Source organism: Antechinus flavipes, chromosome 5, assembly GCF_016432865.1.
Source record: "Antechinus flavipes isolate AdamAnt ecotype Samford, QLD, Australia chromosome 5, AdamAnt_v2, whole genome shotgun sequence".
NCBI classification, from domain to species: Eukaryota; Metazoa; Chordata; class Mammalia; order Dasyuromorphia; family Dasyuridae; genus Antechinus; species Antechinus flavipes.
In genome coordinates, this window is record NC_067402.1 from 192,878,499 (window position 1) to 192,900,481 (window position 21,983).

The 21,983-nt window shown below is 36.6% G+C and overlaps 1 protein-coding gene across 2 annotated transcripts; it reads right to left on the minus strand.

Annotated features, from left to right (window-relative positions):
- Nucleotides 1-512: 512 nt before the first annotated feature.
- Nucleotides 513-10,989, minus strand: LOC127564703 (C-type lectin domain family 1 member B-like). 2 transcript variants are annotated; one of them, XM_052001438.1, is made up of 6 exons: nucleotides 10,711-10,989; nucleotides 8,024-8,122; nucleotides 5,791-5,904; nucleotides 5,471-5,622; nucleotides 3,549-3,652; nucleotides 513-1,203 (listed from the first exon to the last, which is right to left on the minus strand). In XM_052001438.1, exons 1-6 carry the CDS (start codon nucleotides 10,781-10,783, stop codon nucleotides 1,065-1,067), a joined length of 681 nt encoding a protein of 226 aa, XP_051857398.1. In that variant the 5' UTR covers nucleotides 10,784-10,989; the 3' UTR covers nucleotides 513-1,064. The 2 variants fall into 2 exon arrangements, with proteins under 2 accessions (XP_051857398.1, XP_051857399.1); XM_052001439.1 differs by lacking the exon at nucleotides 8,024-8,122.
- Between the last annotated feature and the right edge of the window lie 10,994 nt (nucleotides 10,990-21,983).

The window sequence follows — 21,983 nt, forward strand, 5'->3', positions numbered from 1 at the left end:
GTGTGATCACCTCTCCTTAGGATCTCTCACCTCCCTGAGAGGTCAGAGATGGTGTGACCACCTGTGTTCTAAAACAAAAGAAAGGGGAGGCCTGAGCACTTAAGGCTAATTACCAATTGGACAATATTCTATTAGCATATGCTTGGAGAAAGAATGGCCCTGCCCACTCTCTGTGCAGGTTTGATCTGTTTGGCTTATAGAGAAATTGAGGCAGGATTTAGGGAGTGGGGTGAGAAATCCAGAGTCACTCCCGGGGGATTCCTATCACAATTCCTCTCACTTCTTATTGCCATTCTGTTCACATCCAAAAAGAATAAAGATCAAGGACTTTTGCTTATCCTGACTCTGGCTGATTCCAAAGTATCCAGGGTACTAACACAGTTATCACAAGCTAATATTATTTTTTGAATATCTTTTATGTCCCGCTATTTCCTTTCCACCTTGACATCCTCTCTTGAAATAAATAAATTCAATGAAACAAAATCTATCACCACATTGAGCACATGGGAAAATATGTATCTCATTCTTTATTTTCAGTCTATCCCCTTTCTGTCAATAGACAGCATGCTGCTTCATCATTAGATTTCTTCTGAAGTTTCAATTGAAGTTGATTAGTATTCTGTTGTCTTCCAAAGTTGTTTTCCTTAGGAGACTTTGTGGGAATAATTTTGGTATTCTTCTGGAAGTGTTCTGAATCTGGTCAAGTCCTTAATCCACAGGACACCAGCAATTCCTGCTCTAATTTATTTACATATGACTTTGGCTGAGAAAGTAATGAGGAACATTCAATTTTGACACAATAAAAGTTAACAAGTGAAAAAAGGGCTTATGTGCAAAAACAAAACAAAACAAAAGCCAACAATTTGGGAAAGCAGGCTGAAGTTAGGGTATGTATGGGTGCAGGAAGATGATAAAAAAGAGTGTGTGTGTGTGTGTGTGTGTGTGTGTGCGCACACATGTGTTAAAGCAAGAGAGTAAAGTCTTTTCTTTTTCATTTTCTTACTTGCCACATCTATAAGCTACTTCCCCTTGACAAATCATTCATTTTCTGTCTTTCCAATACTTTAAATCAGTTGGTCTATTCTCACTGGCTTGTTCTGCTCACACATTAAATAGTGTATGTCTTCACAAACTGAAGTATAAATTTTTCCCCTATGAAAATAGGCACAATTCTGATTTTCTCCATTTCCTAAAAGTTCAAACCTGTGGAAGGAAAGTAGGTAAAAAGTTAATAAAAATTGTAACAATTAAAAAGCAGAGTAAATATTTATTGATCACCAATTATCTGGATAATCAACCATGTATTAGATTTAAAACACAGATCTTACCCTCAAAGAGCTTAGTCTCATTTAGGAAAAAGCTGACATATGAAAATTTAAGGAATAATACAAGGCACTATATCAGGAAATGTCAAATAAGTTATAAGAGTTCAAGGAAAAGAGCAAGCACTGTGGACTGAATTGGGTAATTAAGGAAGATTCTATAAAGTATGTGTGTGTGTGGGTGTGGGTGTGTGTACATTTAGGGCATGACATGGTCAGATTTATACTTTAGGAAAACCACTTTGGCAAATAAGATTATAGACAGGGAAACATTAACAGAGTATTTTAGTAAGCCTATTGAGAAGTAAAGAAATGCTAAACTACTATGTGAGTAGAGAGGAGATAGATGTAATGGATGATGTAGAAACAGAAATGACAGATCTGTAAACAATTGGTTATAGGGGGAATGTGAGAATGAGAAGCCAAGGATAATAAGAAAGTTGCAAGCCTGAGGCACTAAAAGAATAGTGTTGTCTTTGATAGTAATAGTGAAGTGATAAAAGAGTAGGCTTGGGGGAAAAGATCATCAATTCTCTTTGAAACACATTGAATTGAGATGCCTACAAGAAATCCAGTTCAGTTGTCCAAAATTGGTGACAGAGGGCTAAAACTCAAAGGAGATTAGGAATCATCTGAATAAAGATGATAATTTACCCCATCGTAGCTGATGAAATCAGTAAGATGGTAAATATTGAGAGGAAAAAAAGAGGGCTGACGAGGGATCCTTAGGATATCATATATTCTGGCCTAGGTCCACTTCTTTTCTCCATCTACACTGATTCTTCTACATCAACTCCCATGAATTCAATAATCATCCCTATGTGGATGATTTTCAAATTTACTTCTCCTATCCAAACTGTCTGCTGATTTCCTGTCTCATAGGCTCAACTGCCTATTAGACATCTCAAATTAGATATCTAGTAGACATTTTAAAGTCAACATGTCCAAAATAAAGCTCATCATATTTTCCCCAACCTCTCCCTCCCTCTTATTTTCCTTATCACCTAGATGGCAATACCATCCTTCCAATCCATTAGGCTTACAACCTAACAGTCATCCTGGACTATATCTCCTACTCTCTATATCCAATCTATTGTCAAGGTATGGGTATTTCACCTTTGAAGCATTTCTTTAAAATACTCCTTTATCTTCTCTGCCACTGCTACTAATCTAGTATAGAACCTTATATTTGGACTTTCAAAATAACCTTCCTAATGGATCTGTGTGCTTCAATTTTCTTTCATTCCAATCCATTCTTCAATCAATCACTTAAATGATTTTCTCAAAATGCATGTTGTCAGACATGGTTACATGGGACTTCTTCTATCCAATAAATTCCTGTGGCTCCCTATTGTCTCCAGGATCAAATATAAAATCTTCTATTTAGCATTCAGAACCTTGCATAACATAATTCTCTATCTTTCCAGTCTTCTTACACTTTACTCTCCATACATACTCTTGATCAAATGACACTGCTCTCCTTCTTATTTCATGAATCAGACATTCCTTCTCTCATCTCCAGGCATTTTCTCTGACTGTCCCCCATGCTTGGAATACTCTCTCTCCTCAACCCCACACACTGCTTTCCCTGACAAGTCTCTTTAAGTCCCTTTAAGTCTCAACAAAAATCCCATGTTGTTCTACAAAGAAGCCTTTTCTCAGTCCTTCTTAATTCTAGTGCCTTCTCTCTCAATTATTTCCTATTTATTCTGTATATAGTTTGTATATATTTGCTTGTTGTGTCTCCCTTTAGATTATGAGCTCTTTGAGAACAGGGGGTGTATTTTGCCTCTTTTTGTATCCCCAATGCTTAGTACAGTGTCTGGCACATAGTAAGCATTAAATAAGGCTTATTGACTGATTTCTTGGCATAGATGATAGTCTACTAAAAGTAAATGAGAAAGAATGGTTTGACAAGTCAAAACAAAAAGTTTATATTGGGGAGCAAGGGAATATAATATAGATTGAGGCTAGCTTGTTAAGGATCTTGAATATTAATCAATGTTTTAGACCACAAGATCTAATTATGAGATATTTCTATCAGAAATAGCTTTCTAGTGCTGTAACTACATTGCCAGTTTTTTTCTACTTCAGAGATGGAATAAGGTAACTGGAAGCAGAGGAAAAACAGCAAAAAATGAGAGAATAGGAGTGTAATTCTTGAAGAATGCCAAAGGAGTAAAACATCCTAGTTTTCATCTTAATTATAGGTGTCTAGTGACTTACACATCTTTAGAGAGAGGTGAACCATCTTCCCAAACCCAGATCCCATTAGAGTTTCGGGACAGTCCAATCCATCGAGAAGAAGAAATTCTTGATGTGATGAAATCCTGAAGGGAACATATGGAGCCCTACTTGTCAGAGTTACTCATGGTGGTGACAATTAGACAAGATTCCGTTATATCAAAGATAAGAAAATATGCTGGCTAATTGATTGACTATGAAAAGCTATAAAGACTCCAACATTTGTGGTTTTAGAATGAGAAAGATTCCATGACCTGAGAACTCCCAATAACAGTTTTATTATTATAACTTTGGGAACAACACTAAAATAAAGCATAAATTATATCTGTCATCCCCAATAAATGCTTATATTATTACTATTTCAGAGTCTGCTGGTAAGAAAATCTCACAATTTATGAATCAAAAGTAAAGTTCAAGAATAGAATGAAATTAAATTAGTACAATAGATGCAACATAGAGTGAAAGTAAAGGCATGGTTTATGGTTGAGACTTGAATACTTTTTGAATTAGGTGGTAGGATACAATAGTTTTACCTGACTGTAGGAAAATTACTTTGTCCACTAAGTACAGAATGGATGGGAATGGAGAGATATTTGAATTAGGGAGATTATTGCCTATAATTGCAATAATCCAATCAGGAAGTGATGAGCAGCTAAACTAGGGAGGTGACTGGGGGGATAGAAAGGGACAGAAGAGCAAAAAAAAATCTCATTGTAATGAAATAGGTTTTTTTTTGTCATGTAACTGATATCTGAGGTTACTATTCTACCATTCATAGTCACTTAGTAGAATCAAGATGTAAATGACAGTGGGCTGCCTTCCACAATGTGTTGGGCATCATTTTTTCCTGACACAAAAGTCTTTCTCTTTCCAAAACAAAACAAAACAACCCCCCCCCCACACACAAAATATAACTCTAGCTCATATTCATTATACAACTACTTAATCCACTTTTTTTTTTTTTTTTTTGGAGGCAATTAGGTAGGTTTAAGTGACTTGCCCAGAATCACAAATACCTGAGGCCAATTTTGAAATCCAGCTTTCCTAACTCCAGGATTAGTGTTTCATCCACTTTGCCATCTGGCTTCCCTTAATCTATCCTTTTTTCATTCCTGAGGCAATTGGGGCTAATTGACTTGCCCAAGGTCACACAGCTAGGAATTGTTAAGTGTCTGAGATCAGATTTGAATTCAGGTCCTCCTCACTTCAGGGATGATGCTCTATCCACTGCACCACCTAGCTGCCCCTCCCTTAATCTACTTTTAATGTCTTTATTGTCATAGAATCCATCCTAGAAGTAGAAGAAACATCAGACATTCATTATTGACAACCCTTAACTGAAGTGTAAATCCATCTGAGTCAGCTGCATTAAGTGCTCATTTTTCCCCCTCTCTTTGTATACCGATTTCTTTACCAAAATGGCCTCATTTCATTTTCAAATTGCTTTGTCATAGGATCTTCCCTACTCATATTTGGTTGAAATGTTCTTCCCTATAGCTGTCAGTTATTGGGAATAATTCTTTGAATCCATATGTATATGTTTTTTTCAGGTAGATATCTCTTCCCTAACTTTGGCTTTGAAGGTTTTTAAAAGAAACTCAGAGTTTATAGAAATACAGGTGATAATTGCCCACTCTGTTTCCCTGTAAGATTGGGGAATTTCAAAGCATTTTCTGTGTTGCCTGACTGGAAAGAGCAAGCCCTAGAAGACAAGGAAGACCTTCCCATAAAGGCTTCAGCAGTTCCAGGCAAAGTCAGAGAATATTGTTTACCAGGTTCAAAATCACTGTACTTTTCAGGCAGGTCATATTTTGAGGAATCGAGAGGAATCAGCATGTTAGATTCACATGTACTTTCTGTACTCAATATCTCTCTGAAGTGGGATGAGAATTCAATATCCTTACCAAAACATCCTTGCTGAGTATGTTGGGAAGAGTGGCATTCCTTTTAGCACAGTATTGTTTACTCTCTGTCCACGTCAGATTGTGCCTGAAGAAACCATAACACTTGTCTCCATGATATCTCCAGTTGATGTCACAGGGATTACATTTGTGACCTATAATAAAAGCCAGAGCAAAGGTACCTGGTATTCAGTCTAACTATGGTTTCCAATTCTCTCAGTATTGGAGTCTCTCTTCTCAGATCTCAAGACTTCAAAAAAGCTCCTAGTAGAGAGGGAGGGAATGGACTAAGGAGAGGGCAATGAGTCCCTGTACACACTTACCCACAGACTTTTGAATCAACTCTTTACAGAAGTTTCTTGCTACTTTCTGGAGAATCTCTGAGAGGTTTCCAATTTTCATGTGAAAGTTATCTTGTTGTATGAAGACTCCAGGGGCTGAAGGGTGTGTGTGGAAGAAATTCAATAATGTTAGTTTATAACAAGTGATACCAGGTACCCAAAGGACTTTCTATGAATTCAATGGTTGTTGATCTCTCAAATAATTTATGACATATAGGGTAGGGAGTTCTGTAGGGGAATCAAGGGATAGAGTAAATCTGGAACATATAGTGGTTCCTTAAATGATCAGATAATCAAGCTAACAAGTAATAACATAATATCTGATAATTCCACTTTTCCCTGCCCTGACCAGAACACATTTGGAATATTTTGTTCAGTTCTGGATACCACATATTAAAAAGAACCTTGATAAGTTTTGATGTCCAATTGAGAAAGTCATGATGAAGAAGGGGCTTGTGACACTGCCTTTCAAGTAAGTGAAAGGGATTAGCTTGCTGTGCTTACTCCAGCTAAGAACAATGAATAAAGATTGCAAGGAGGAAAATTTAGTCACAATATAAGGAAAAATTTCTTGTTAATTGTTGTTGTTCAGTCATTTTAATCAGGTCCATCTCTTCATGATGTCATTTGGGGGTTAGTTTGCCATTCCCTTCTCCAGCTCATTTCATAGGGAAGGGAACTGAAGCTAAGAAGGTCAAGTGATTTGCCCAGGTCAACACAGTTAGTGTCTGAGGCCACATTTGAACCCAGAAAGATTGGTCTTTCTAACTCTAGATTCATTGTTCTATCCATTGCACTATACAGATACATCTCTTATTAGTTAGACTTGCATAAAAGTAGAATGGCCCATCTTTCAAGCTATTAGGTTCCATCTAACTGTCAAGCAAAGGTGGATGACTTTGTAGAGAAATTATCAACCATAATAACTATAGCTAAGTTTGCAAAGAGCTTTACAAATATCATAGTTGATCCTCACAACAACCTGGGAGGTAAGTGCTTTTATTATCCTTATGTTTGCAAATCAGGAGACTAAATTAAACAAAAGTTAAATGATTTGATCAATTTGAACTGTGGTCTTCCAAGGCCCCGTGTTCTATCCACTGAACCCCATGGCTGATTTACATATGTTTTGAAGTTCTTTCCACTTTTAAGACTCTATGAAAAAAAAAAAACCCAAAATAAAAGATGAAGAATCAAAAGACCTCTACAAAATCAATCAACAAACCTTTATATGCCATCTAGCATGTGTGAGCTGCCGAGGATAAATTCAAAAGTAAAACTGTGGTTGCTGTCAAAGAAGAGTTTATGGCATATTAAAGGAAATGCTATTTTATTTCCATGAAATAACTAGGCAGCGTAAGTGGGTGCTTAATGTTGCTTCTCTATGCCATGTATAATTCCAGAAAGTCAATCAACTATCTCATGAGTGTATACTCAATAGGCATGAAATTTGGCAACATGACTTATGGAAGTAAAACAATGAAATCTCAGAGTTAAAAAGCAACTTAAAGGTTATCTAGTCCAATTCATTTTTCCAGAAATTTTCTCTATCTAAATCTATTGGTTAATAGTCATCTAACTTCCACTTTAAGGCCTCCAGTGATAAGTAATTCACTAGCTATTTAACTAATTCATTTTGATACTAGAAAATTGAATAAATTTAATAATTTAATAAAATAAATAAATTTGATAAAAAATAAAATTGAATAAATAAAGAAAAGCCTAAGAAACAAACAAAAAGGACAGCTAGATGATGTAGTCAAGGACTGAGCTTGGAATCAGGGAGTTTCATCTTCATGAGTTCAAATCTGGGCTCAGATACTTAATTTGCTGTGTAAGCTTTGATAAGTCATCTGACCCTGTTTGCCACAGTTTTTCATTTATAAAATGAATTGGAAAAAACACTTCAATGTTTTTGCCTAACAAAACCCTAAAATGAGGTTACAGAAAGTTGGATATGACTGAACAACGATAGCAAAGAGCTAAATGGGAGTAAGAAAGAATGGCATTTTCCCCACAAAATCTCTGAAATCACTATTACATGTAAATTAGGGCTGAAAAACCTTACATTTTCACTTTTTTGGTATTTGAGATCTTGCTTCCCTAAAAGGGCTTAAGTACGATGAGATGTTCTATAGAGATTAAGGTCCCTAGGACAAGATATAAATTGGGGCTTTTTTTTTCATCCCAATCATGGGGACCAATTGACACTTACACATTATTCCTAGTGTCACCAGACCAGCTGCCATCCCTAGGCACAGGAACAGCAGTGTTAAAGCCATTGGACGCCACACAGGAGAAGCAGCAGATTCAACTGTGGGCAAGCAGCAGGAGAGGAGAGTCAGAGAACAGCATTCATCCCCTGCAGACCCAGGCTGGGGGCTCCTCCTCACCTTCCCAAGAGCTGACCAGAAGTGAATGCAGCTCCAGAGCCCAAGCTTGTCTCTTGCCTCTTGTATCTCAGCATTTCCACACCCATCTCCAGGATAGACTGCTTCCCTATTATCTGCCTATACCTTTCCTCTTAATTTTGCATCTATGATGTGGGCTAAACTGCTGATTACTAGATTAACAGAAGGAAGGAAGAGCTAGTCTACAGCTATCTTTTATGGCTATTCCTGTATCTTTATATACTTATATTATCCATATAGGCAGCATAGTGTAGTGAATGGATATATGGCCTCCTAGCCAGGAAGAACTGAGCTAAATCTCACTTCTTACATACAAAAGTGGTATGAGAATCAGAGAGTTAAGCTCTTCGTATTCCAGAAAACTTTCATAAATTGTGGAGAAAGTGCCCACTTGCTTTCATAGGAGTTTTCTCACCTGGGAGTTCCCTTCACTAATGAAATAACAGGTTCCATCTCTAGAGTTACAATAAGGTATATACGTGGTGGGTGTGTCTGTGTGTTGGTTGGTTGTTGTCCTTTGTTTTCAAAAAGGACCAAAATGACAGTACTATGTGAGAGTCGAGTTACAGTGTGTCTGACTGTGGCCAATCAGACCAATATAGAGTTGGACACAAATTGTCCCTATGAACATTTGGGGCGGTTTCTCTAATTTTGTGCATTTTGCATTTTTTTTTGGGGGGGGCTAATTCAATTCTGGTTTGCTCATAGAGCACAGCACCTTCTCTGATGAGGGAACACCATGCTGGGTCATCCTATGCCAGTGTCATTGTCATGCAATCAATTCTGAAGGTTTTTTTTTTCTTTTTTCTTTTTGCTGAGGCAATTGGGGTTAAGTGACTTGCCCAGAGTCACACAGCTAGGAAATGTTAAGTGTCTGAGACCAGATTTGAACTCAGGTCCTCCTGACTTCCGAGCTGGTGCTCTATCCACTGCGCCACCGAGCTGCCCCTTTTCTAAAGTTCTTAAGAGAGACCTTGAGAATGCTCTCTTATAGTGTATACCTTTCTACCTTTCCCCTTAACCTTGCATCTATGACATGGGCTGAAACTGGATTAACAGAAGAAAGGAAGAACTATTTTTTACATCTTTAGTTACCTAGTGATTTCTTCCATTTTCATCTATTCTGGGTCTCATCAATAGGGACCCCACTAAAGCCAAGCTGAGTGTGAAGCAAGTTGCTCCCTAGTATGAATCTCTGATGGTTCCCAATATTTCTCTCCCTGGTAAGTAGACTTCATTTCCCCTTAATAATAAGATATCTTCAAAGCTGATTTTAGGTTGGGTAGAGTGATTAGGCAATCACAGAGGAATCATAGATATTTTTTGGATGCATAAATAGAGAAGACAGCCACCAGTGTTGTATAGTGGAACATGAATTGATTTTACAATCAAACATGGGTTCAGATTTTGGCTCTGTAGTTTACTACCATTGTGACCTCTGCATTTAAATTTCAACTGTAAAATGTCCTTAAGTATTTTGCATTCTTGTAGGAGTTACCACTTTTTTCTTAACTAAATAATATGGTTCTCAATCAAATAATATACACATGATCACATGATCTCAAAGATATCTTCCAGTTCTAATGCTATGATCCTACGACCATCTCTTTTAATGGATCTCATTGTCTTTCCTTATATTTTTAACTATCTCTCTTCTAAATAAGTGTTTGAGCACTATATAACTTCTGAACTCTGGCACATTATTCGACTAAGGGTAAAATAGCTCACAATTTTACAATGCCTTAAATTTCGCAAAGCACTTTATGCATGTGTGTATGTATGTACACACATGTATATTATGTGTACATGTGTATGTACATATATGTATATTGTGTGTGTGCGCATGTACACATATATTTATATAATCTGATTTGATTCTCACAATACCCTGTAAATTAGTTCTTTTGTTTCCTCCATTTTACAGATGAGGAAATTAAGGCTTAGAAAGGTTAAGTGATTTGCACACCATCACATGACTAGTCCAGTGTCTGAGACAGGATTTTAGGTGTTCCTTTTTCCAAGGTTAGCTTTTTTTCATGATACTATATTATTTCTATTAAACACACACATAAACACACATACACACAAACACACACACACACATACACACACACCTTATTGTAAATCTAAGGATGGAGCTTGTTACTTCATTAGTAAAGGAAGCTTTTCTATGAGATGACTCCGAATAAAGCCAATGGGCACTTTTTCTACAACTTATGAGAGTTGTTTAGAATATAAAGAGGTTTATACAACCTGTACAGGTAAGAAATGAGATTTAGCTCAGTTCTTGGCTTAGAATCCAGCTCTCTATTTAGTACATCATACTGCCTATATGGATAATATAAGCATATAAAAACACAGGCATATTCATAAAAGTATATGGATGACACTTTTTTAAAAAAGGGAGTGGTGCTTTCCTTAATAACTGCTCAAATTAAAATAATTTTAAGCTGTTAGCTCTTAGAACAACCAAAGATATATGAATTCCTACCTGCAAATTCTGAAGGCACAGCTGTTGTTCTTGATTTAAAATTTAATGTGATATATCCATCTTCATCCTGCATGTCTTTTCCTTTGCTGGATTATAGTGTTTAGCATAGATTGCCACACCAGAGAGCACAAACCACTTTTGCAGTTCCAAGATCAATGTCTCTTTACTCTATTTTTTCTTACTTTTGATCCTCAGTATGGAGGAGTCACCTAAAGACTGGCTATATTATGCCTTTTTCAGGAAGTCTTCCCATGAATACTCAAAGATATACTGACCTTGGACACAGAGGAAAAAGAACTTTTGGTGCGGAAACAGATGGAATGAATTCTTCCTTTTTTCTTATCTCTAGTGAATGACAGAGGCATTTCATCACATGTATCCTTCCAAATAACTAATTCTCTTTCTTTATCTTTTTTTCTCACTGTCATGTATTTGTCTCCTTTCACTCTTCTTTCTTTCTTTCATTCCAACTATTTTTCTTTGTTCCATCCTTTCTTTCTTTTTCTTCCTCCCTCTTTTTTCTTTCTTTCTTTCTTTCCTTTTGAAAAAAAAAAGAATGATCCATGAATTTCTTCACAATTTCAGTTTAGAATAGGGAGTCAGAAAGGTTGGGGAGAGGTATAATATGATCCAATTTCAAATCTGGAAAAATTAAATATTTCATGACCTGATGTGGAGGGTTGGAGTCACTACTAGAAATATATAAAGCCATCTTTCAAAACTTTTTAATGTCCAGGTATTTCACAAATCCCCATGAATAATGGCGATATTATAACTAGTTTATCCATTGATTGAGAAAACACATGGCAAAAAACTAGGATGAACAGTAATACTTTTAAATGAGTTTTGAATTTATTAATCACAAGATGTATTTAGAAATAGTCATAAATATATTTTTGAAGATAATATTTATTCTATTTATAAAAGGTCTATTTGCTTGTTTATATAGCTGAGTTATTTAATAAGGTGGACCCCTTGAAATAACTCCATTGCCCTCCCAGAAGTTGAGAATTCTTGGCTTAAGTTAAAATTGAAATCCCATATCATTTTTAATCTCCAACTAACTTTCCAGAGTTTTGTAGATCTGGAAATAACCAGTGGCTAGATTACATATCATCTATACATCCCATCTTCTCCTGTTAAGCTTTCTAAAAGTCTTGTCATTTAAAAAGTATCCAAATGATCTTTGTTAGAGTGAAACTGAATCCTTCAGAGCATTGCCTCCACTCTACTTTCCTCTCAGTGGGACATCCAAATTGACCTCTAGGATGAGAGAATATTTACCATAATGAGGTTGGAGTTTTCTACACTGTAGGCCCCTCAATTTGAGGGATAGTCAGATTAAGCAAACTTCTCCACAAACATGTATTTTCCCAAAAATCAATCCCATAAATATGAAAGATAACTCTTCAGTGTGGATTGTGGATAGAGTTAGTAAGGAAAAATGCAAGCAATTGAACAGATTTAACTTTGAGAAGAAAAGAATGAGGATGAACTTGACATTGATTTAAAAAATAATAAGAAAGTGTAGTTATGACTATTGCTATTTAGTGGCAGCACAAAGATTTTTTAAAAGCTACTATTATAATTACTTATTTTGATGTTATTAATTAATCCAGACTTGCATTAACAGTACCCTTTGAAAAAGGTTCAAGGATCCTACTAGCTTGCAACAGTTTGTATTTTTTTCTTCTTCTTTCTGATGTTTCCATCATTCTTTTTCCTGCCACAAATAGAAACAGAGATATAGAATGGGGGCAATTGGTAGAGAATACATATGCCTTATTGTCCTGGTACTTTGTGATCCTTCATTTTTTCTACAACCACTCTTACCCTGTCAATTAGCTCTGGACTTGTACCCTCACATATAGTTGTCCTGGTTCCCCTTCCCTGGATATGTCTTTCTGAATGTCTCCACTGGATTCCTCACATTTTCTCAGGGCTTGTGAGTGACTTAAGAGTTGAATGTCAACCATGATGTGGGGGATAGGAATGGGACAACTTTCAAAAGACAGATAAAACTTTCTTTTGGTATAATGTGAAATGAAATTTTTCTTACTCACAAAAAGAAATTCTAAGATCTCCAATCAGGAGATCCACCCAGGGAATAGCATTTCAGGATCTTGCCTCAACAGGACCTTATGTTTCAAAGTCTGCCTCCTCACCATCTATCTAAATTGAATTTTCCTCTTGGAATTCCTAGCTTCATTTGAAGCACAAGTCTTTGCTGATTAACCTAGATGTAGCATTCTCTTTCTCTTGAAATTACTTCAAAAATAACAACAACAACAACAACAACAAAACAAAACCCTACTTTTTATCTCTTACTGTGTACATGCTCTTTCTCTTGTTTAGAACAGTGCCTTGTTGAACTGAACTATATCATCCTTTCCTAATTCCATACAGCACCAAATATCTTCAAAATGTGGAAGATCAAGCTTTCAAATGAATCACACTAAATGTGTTTTTGAGTCATCACATTGAAATGTGTATTTTAAAAGAGGAGGATCTCCTAGAGAAGACAACATTTGATTCCAAGGAATTTTTACTCATGCTTTAATTCCTATATTCTAGAATGCTCTTGCCAAAAAATTCCCACTGAACATTCAGGACCCAACCCAAAAGATATTTCCTCCATGAAGCTTTCCTTGACACTGCCAGTAAGAAATGATGTATCCCTTCTATGAACTAATGGAGTACTTCATATCACTTGTAGCATTTTTACATTATGGCTAGTATTTTATTAGATTTTTGTGAACACAACTTGCCCTTTAATGGATTGTTTCATACTGTCATATAAGTATCATAAGACACTTAAGGGTTAACTTGTAGGTACTATTCTTATTTGCTTCTTATCAAATTATTCATTCATTGTTTTAAACTTTTTTCTCTTTTTTCCACATAGATAATTGTGCTCTTTTTTGTCTTTTTATCCCAAAGACATAGCTTGATGGCTAATCTATAAATTGCTGATTTAAATTTAATTTCAAATTTAATCACCAAGTTCTAGCTTGTCAAGATCTATTTAAATACTGACTCTGCTACCCAATGTTTAAATTAGTTTTCTTTGCTTGATAGCATCTTTCCCCTTGTATCATCAATTTTTTTTTCCTATTAACTTCCTTTTAAAAAATATTTTATTTTATTTTATTTAATAATAACTTTATATTGACAGAATCCATGCCAGGGTAATTTTTTTTTTACAACATTATCCCTTGCACTTGCTTCTGTTCCAATTTTTCCCCTCCCTCCCTCCACCCCTCCCCCAGATGGCAAGCAGATCTATACATGTTAGATATGTTACAGTATATCCTAGATACAATATATGTTTGCAGAACCGAACAGTTCTCTTGTTGCACAGGGAGAATTGAATTCAGAAGGTAAAAATAACCCGGGAAGAAAAACAAAAATGCAAATAGTTCACATTCGTTTCCCAGTGTTCTTTCTTTGGGTGTAGCTGCTTCTGTCCATCATTTATCAATTGAAATTCAGTTAGGTCTCTTTGTCAAAGAAATCCACTTCCATCAGAATACATCCTCATACAATATCGTTGTTGATGTATCATCAAATTAAATAGGAATTTCATTTATGCTTTTATCCTTATTTAAAAAAAGAAACAAATCTAAATGGGATAGAATCAAAAGGAAATTTAGAGGCACTCTACTGGAGACCATATTCCAATTCCAAAAATTTAATTACAGATGAGTAATTTTCCTAGCCAGTTAGGCATCCACTTCCAAATCTAACTGAATCTATGCTAGCATAAGAGACTTTACCAAAAGCTTTGTAAAATCTAGGTAAATTATCGCTATGATATTTTCCTGATTTGTCATTCTAGTTATTCTGTCAGAAAAGGAAATGAGATTAGCCCACATCTTCTGAATATGCTGGGAAAGATATATATACACATACATAGACATATATATACATACATATTCTTCTCATTTTGCTCTTCATTATTTCATGCAAGTCTTTCCATGTTTTTCTAAAATCATTGAGATAATAATTTTTTGTAGCCCCGTAGTATTCCATCATAATTATATACCACACCTTGTTCAGCCATTTTCCAAATTATGGGCATCCCTGTAATTTCTAGTTCTTTGTCACCACAAAGAGAATTGCTATAAATATTTTAGAGCATATAGGCTCTTTTCTTTTTCCTCTAATCATCTTTGGTAATAGTCCAAGTGGTGGTATTGCTTGGTCAAAGGATATAGGTCATTTAATAATTCTTTGACCATAATTCCAGATTGCTCTCCAAAATAATTGGATCACTTTACTATTCCACCAATAATGAATTGGTGTCCCATTTTTCCACACCCTCTCCAACATTTGTCATTTTCCCCTTCTAGAATTTTAGCCAATGTAGTAGATGTAAAATAATATCTCAAGGTTGTTTTAATCTTCATTTCTCCAATTATATTTAAAGCAGGTTTTCATATGATTATAAATTGTTTGGCCTCTTTATTGGAAAACTATTCATATTATCTGACAATTTATCAGTTAGGGATGACTTGTATTCTTATAAATTTAACAAAGTTCTTTATATATTTTAAATATGAGACTTTTATCTGATAAACTGTTGTGAAGACCGAGTTAGCACCCTGGATACTTTAGAATCAGCCAGAGTCAGGATAAGCAAAAATCCTTAGTCTTTATTCTTGGTTGAAATCAGAAGAATGGACACAGGAATCTCCTCTTTCTATACCCCCCGGAGTCACACTCACTTGTCCTACTCCACCCTCTAATCCCTCCTCCAAAATCTCCCTATACACCAACAAATCAAGCCAGCACAGAATGGTGGGGTGGGTCATTTTCCAAGCAAATGCTAATAGAGTATTGTCCAATTGGTAATTAGCTTTAAGTGCATCAACTCAGTTTCAGTACATTACATCTCCCACTTTCTTTTGTTTTACAACACAAGTGATCATGCCATCCCTAACTTCTCAGGAAAGGAGGTGAAAGCTCTAAAAAGGATCATGCCCTCCCTGACTTCTCAGGAAGGGAGATGAAAAGCACCAAAGGGAAGTGGGGATTGCTAGTGGGTTTCTGGGCTGAAGAGTCTTATTAGAAACAGGTATTTACAAACCCATCAGCATGGGAGGTATTACACAAGCACATAGCAGTAACATACAGGATACTATTGATGACTCTCCCCACAATCAGTGCAGTCTCGATGTGGTGTAACAAATATGAATTGTACATGCAAGTAGTGATATAACAAACAATATAAATCAACGTGGTGTTGTAAAAGATTTCCAGAAGTCCTAGAAGGAGGGTATGTAAACAACAGTCACACATACTCCTTCTTCAGCAGCCAAGAGATGGTCCAAAACCAATCTATTGTCCATTGCTTCACGTGTCAGGGAATCCAATGATTCCTGCGAGTTTTTGAAGTCCTCAACAGTTTTTTTATATGTTAGGGAATCCAATGATTCCTGCAGATTTTGAAGTCCTGAAACAGTCTTATCATTTCTCAGAGAATCCAATGATTCCTGTGGGTTTTGAAGTTCTACAACAATCTTATCATGTCTCAGAGGATCCAATGATTCCTGAGGGTTTTGAAATCCAACTATTTTTGATGTCCATGAGTCAAACGCCAAAACTGCCAAGTTCTTTCAGTGGTGGGCACAGTTAGCGATGGAACCACTCGATGTTTCTTGAGTCTTCTCCTTCATTTCAAGGGTCTGCTCCATCTCTCTCCAATGGACAAGGTAAATACGGCTCATTGGCACCCATCTGATTCCATTTCCATCTGTAGAGATATAAGTAAACCTCTCCCCCAAGCAGTTACCTATCTAGTCCCTTCCATTCACCACTTTCTGGGTCTCTCCACATCACCTGGTGATTATCTAAAGATAGTGGAGCTGCTCGCACTGGACACAGCCCTTCCAGTGGATTATAAAACCTGTCTGCTGAAGCCAGTGCATCTTTGCCAAAAGTCAAGAAGTTAATAGTATAAAGGACTAGATTTAGAAGTTCTCTAGGGTTACCTGTGGCTCCCCCTTTCTTTTGTTTTTGGAGGAGCATCTTAATGTCTCTGTTTTTCCTCTCTATTATTGTCGTCCTTGAGGATTAAAGAGTATGCCAGTGGTGTGTAAAATCTTATACTGTGCAAAAATGTTTAGAAGTATATGCAAGTCCATTATCTGTTTTTATTGCTTGTGGCACACCCATAATTGCAAATATTTGGATAAGGAATTCAGTGACCACTTGAGCAGTCTCTTTTGCTGCTGGTATTGCAAAAGTGAATGCTGAAAAGGTATCTAACCACAACATTGATAAGACAGGCGACCAAAAGATTTACAATGAGTCACATTCATTTGCCAAATTTTATTGTGTCTCAAACCATGAGGGTTCTTCCTTGGAGGCAGAGTAGGAGTGTCAAAAGGCAAGCAGGCTGGACAGGTTTTTACTATGCTCCTAGCTTCCTCTCTTGTTATTCCAAATTGTAAATGTAAAGCTCGAGCAGCCTGATAATATTTAGAATGAGATTCCTGGGCTTCTTGAAATAAAGGAGTATTAACCAACATAGTTAGCAGGCTATCTGCCTTTGAATTACCATCAAAAAATAGGACCTGGAAATCCACTATGAGAGTGAACATGCAAGATATAAATCTTACCTGGATAGTTTCTCACTTGCTCTTGAAGTTCTTTAAAGAGCTGATATATATTAGAGGTTACAAATTTTATTTGGGCTGTGGCAATTCTTTGTACCACACCTACTGAATAGGCCGAATCAGATATTATATTTATATCTCCTGGATAATAAGTAAGAGCTAGAATGATTGCATACAATTCATTCTGCTGAGTGTACTGAAAAGGAGTTCTAACTACTCTATTTATAATTAAGTCATGAGAGTATACAGCACAAATATTATGTTTGGATGCATCTGTAAAGATAGTTGGTCCTTTAAGAGGAACTTTAGAAACCTTTTCTTCAAAAATCCATAGCCAATTATGTAATAGTCTGGTTATCTTTAATAGAAACCTGTGTGTAAAATTTGGAGCCATGGCTAATAAAATTTGCCACTCTATGATGGTTTCATAGCACACATTAATTTGTGTATTAGTATAAAAGGTATATATCTTGTCAGGTCTTATCCCAGATAATTGTACTGCTCGCTTAATGGCCTTTAGTAAAATTCTAGCCACAAGCACTGGGTAAGGAGTAAGGCTTTGTTCTGGTTGTGCTGGGAGTTTCACCTACTTTATCACATTGTCTCCTTGATGCAGGACTGCTGTGGGTGCCTCTTGTGTAGCAAAAACTGATATTTCCAAGGGTTTTTGAATGACTCTTTCAATCACATTGGATAAAGCCAGTTCAATTTCTCTCAAAGCCTCTTGAGCTTCTTTTGTAAGCTGGCGTAGTGAGTTTAAAGCACTGTCTCCCCTTAAAAGGCCATATAAGGTTTGCAATTGACAGGTAGTCAAGCTTAACATTGGAGGCATCCATTGGATATCTCCTAGCAATTTCTGAAAGTCATTTAAGGTGTTTAGCTTCTCTGTTTTTAAGGAAAGTTTTTGTATTGTAAGCACCTTAAGGTATACTTCATATCCTAAATATTGAAAAGGAGGATGTCTTTGAATTTATTCTGGAGCTATGTACTAGTTCTACACTAGTTCCTTAGTTTTTCTGTGGACATTTGTAGACATGCTTCTAACAGTTGTTCCTCACATGCACATCCCAATATATCATCCATGTAATGTAATAACATTATTTTTGGAAATGCTTTTCTTACTGGAGTAAGAGCAGCAACAACATACATTTAACACATAGTAGGGCTGTTTTTAATTACCTGTGGCAAAACTGTCCATTCATATATTTTATAGGACTCAGCTAAGTTAATGCTGGGCACTGAAAAGGCAAATCTTTTCACATCCTCCTTATCTAGAGGGATAGAATAGAAACAATCCTTAATGTCTATAACCCAAAGAGGCCATTCTCTAGGCAAATGAGTAGGAGATGGAAGTCCAGCCTGAAGAATTCCCATAGTTTTCATCTGTTCATTCACTTTTCTTAAATCAGTCAACATCCTCCATTTTCCAGATTTCTTTCTTACAACAAATACTGGGGAATTCCAAGGACTTAGAGAAGGTTGTAAGTGTCCTTGGTCAAGTTGCTCCTGTACTTTATCTAATAAGGCCTGAATTTTATCGCTACCCAAGGGCCATTGTTCTATCCACACTGGTGTATCAGTTTTCCATTGGATAGGAACAGGTGAAAGTGTTGGCAGGCCTTCAACAGCATCCCTGCCTAAAAAACCAAAGTACTCATTTTAAATCCTAATTGTTGTAAAATGTCTCTTCCCCACAGATTAATGTGGATTTTTTTCAACTATAAAAGGAGCAAAACCTCCTGTTTCACCTTCAAAAGTCCATATCAAAGGGGTACCACTAATTTTAGCTGCTATTGATCCTCCTATGCCAGACATGTAGGTGTCTGCTTTAATCTTTGGCCAGTGACTGGGTCAGTTGGCACCTCTAATGACTGTATGATCTGCACCAGTGTCGACCAATCCTTCTAATGGTAACCATTTATATAGATCATGAGCATAGGTCGGTCAGCTGTCACAGCTGCTGTCTAGTATATTCCTGGATTTTGTTGCTTGGAGTTAGAATCTGGGCGACTGTTATCAGATTGCTTATTAGGAGTTTGTATCAGTAAACCTGATGCTACTACTTCTCCTGGATGATAAGTCACAAATTGTCTACCTGTATTAGTGACTGGGATATTATCTACATATTCTCCAGTTTCCCACATCAGTGTATGGATGGACACTGTTTTGTACGTACTCTCAGGAAGTGAAATGGTCAAGCCTACTATACCTGGAGGCAAGGGATCCATAGGCTGGAGAGTAACAGATTTCACCTCTCCAGGGGGTATCTCAGTTATCCCAGCTGCATACAACTCTGTTCTCACCAACTGTAATCCCTTTCTCCCATCAGATGGTTTCCTGGCTGATTGGTCATATTTGGGTACTCACCTTCTAGGCACTCTCTGGGTGTAGCATCAGCTGCCATCATGCCCCAAGTGTTTTGCTTTGGAGCTGGGCCTCTCATCCCATTTCCCTGAATCAGTCTACATTCTGAGGCCCAATGGAAGCCATGCATTTTGGACATGGGGTATTGGGACTTGTTCTCTCACCCTGTTTTCTCATTCTGTCTCTATGCCAACATTGAGTTTTCAGATGCCCTACTTTATCACATTGAAAGCATTGACGAGTATCTCTGGAAGTCCCTTGCCAGAAGGGACCCTGTCTTCCTATGTTGGGATCTTGGGAAGTCTGCATCATAGTCTGGCTATAAAAGGCATTTGTAACCACTGTGGCACAGCATCTTATGATCTCATCTAAAAGATCATCCTTGCATAGTCCTAGTATAATTCTTCTACAAACCTCATTAGCATTTTCTTTAGCAAATTGCCTTATCAAAATGTCTGTTACTGCATTTTCATCATTAGTTTGTATGACAACTATCTGCAAACATCCCACAAAATCAGCAAAGGGTTCATTTGGTATTTGTGCAATTTTTGCTAAGGCCTCACCCTTGTCGTTTTCATTGTGGAGAGATGCCCATGATTTGATAGCAGCAGCAGCAATTTGCTCATATGCTACTATGGAATAATTAATCTGTACTAAGATGTCTGCATAAGAACCTACACCTGTTAGTTGGTCACGGGTGATTGGAAGTATTAACTCCACTTTGACTATTTTCTTGGGCTTGTATCCTACAGAGCTCACTATATTCAGAAAGCCACAACAAGTTTTGTCCAGGTTCTAAGCATACCCTTGCTATAGATTTCCAGTCCCTAGGGGTTAAGACTTCATTAGCCAAATTCTGTAATAACATCTTAACATAGTCTGATGTAGCCCCATAAAGAGTGCAAGCCTTTTTCAGGTCTTTGAGGATTTCTATATCAAAAGGAACATATCTTCCACTTTCTTGACCTGAAGAGTTAAACTGTTGAATCACAGGATATATTTGTAGTTTCAACTCAGCTATATCCTTCCCTTCCTCTGTGGCTTTAAGTACTGCCTTTTGCAATCTATTCAAAAAGGGGGTAATTGCTGGGGGGGGAGGTGGAGTTCATGGTGTTGTGTCAATTATCTGCTCCATAGGCAGGGTTGATAATACCTGGTGAGAGGGAAAATCACCACACCCTTGAACCTCATTTAAGTCTCCATGCCCTGTGGGGATATGGTTATTAAACTGTTCTTTGTTTTCCTCTTTTTCCTCATACTTCCTCATCTGGCTGTTCTTAGAATTTTTCTTTTTTCTAAAACTTGCAGGATTCTTTAAGGCCAATTGGATTATGTTGTATATATAGATTGCTTCGTTGGAAATTGAATAAGGACCTTTATCATTGTAATATTCACATAGTTGTTGTCCTGGCAACTCAGTTTCAGCCCATTACAAACTGTCTATAAAATTTCCTCCCAATTTTCTGTTTTTCTTCTGATCTTGGCTATATTATTAGTGTTATTTGTACAAAAACCTTTTGATTGAATGTAATTGAAATTATCCAAATTAATTTATGAATGCCATCCCAATTAAATTACCAAAAATTTATTTTACTGAAGTAAAAAAAAAAAATTTCATTCAGAAAAATCAAAAAAGTCAAGAATATCAAAGAAAACAGTGAAAAAAGTATATAGGAAGGAGATTTAGCAGGTGCAGATTTTAAACTGTATTATAAAGACAGCAATTATCAAAACTGGTACTAGCTAAGAATTAGAATGATAGATCAGTGAAATAGAGTACACATACAATTTATAGCAGCAAATAAACATAACAATCTTGTATTTGACAAGTGTGAAGATTTAAAATTTGGGGATAAGAATTCATAATTTGATTTAAAAAATGTTCTTGGATTCAGGAAGACCTGAATTCAAATTCCAGCCTCAGACACTTACAACTTACTGGCTGTGTGACGCTGGGCAAGTCACTTAATCCAAAATTACCTTGCCAAAAGAAAATCATTGGGAAAATTGGAAAGCAATATGGCAGAAATGTGCACGTGCATGCGTGTGTGTGTTATGAGTTACTTTGGAAATTTAAGGATGTTGTTTTTAACCCTTGAAGGCCTATTACAAAGTTGTCTAGATATGGGCTGGATGTGGCAGATGTGGGTGGAGGTAGGTGGAAAAATTATTGTTGGCATGAAGAAGCCGTGATGAAAAGTGGAGTACAACAGCAATGTTCAGATGCCCCAAGAAAAAAAGAAGACAAATCAAAAATATTGCAGTTTAGTAGGAAGAATGTTAGGCCTT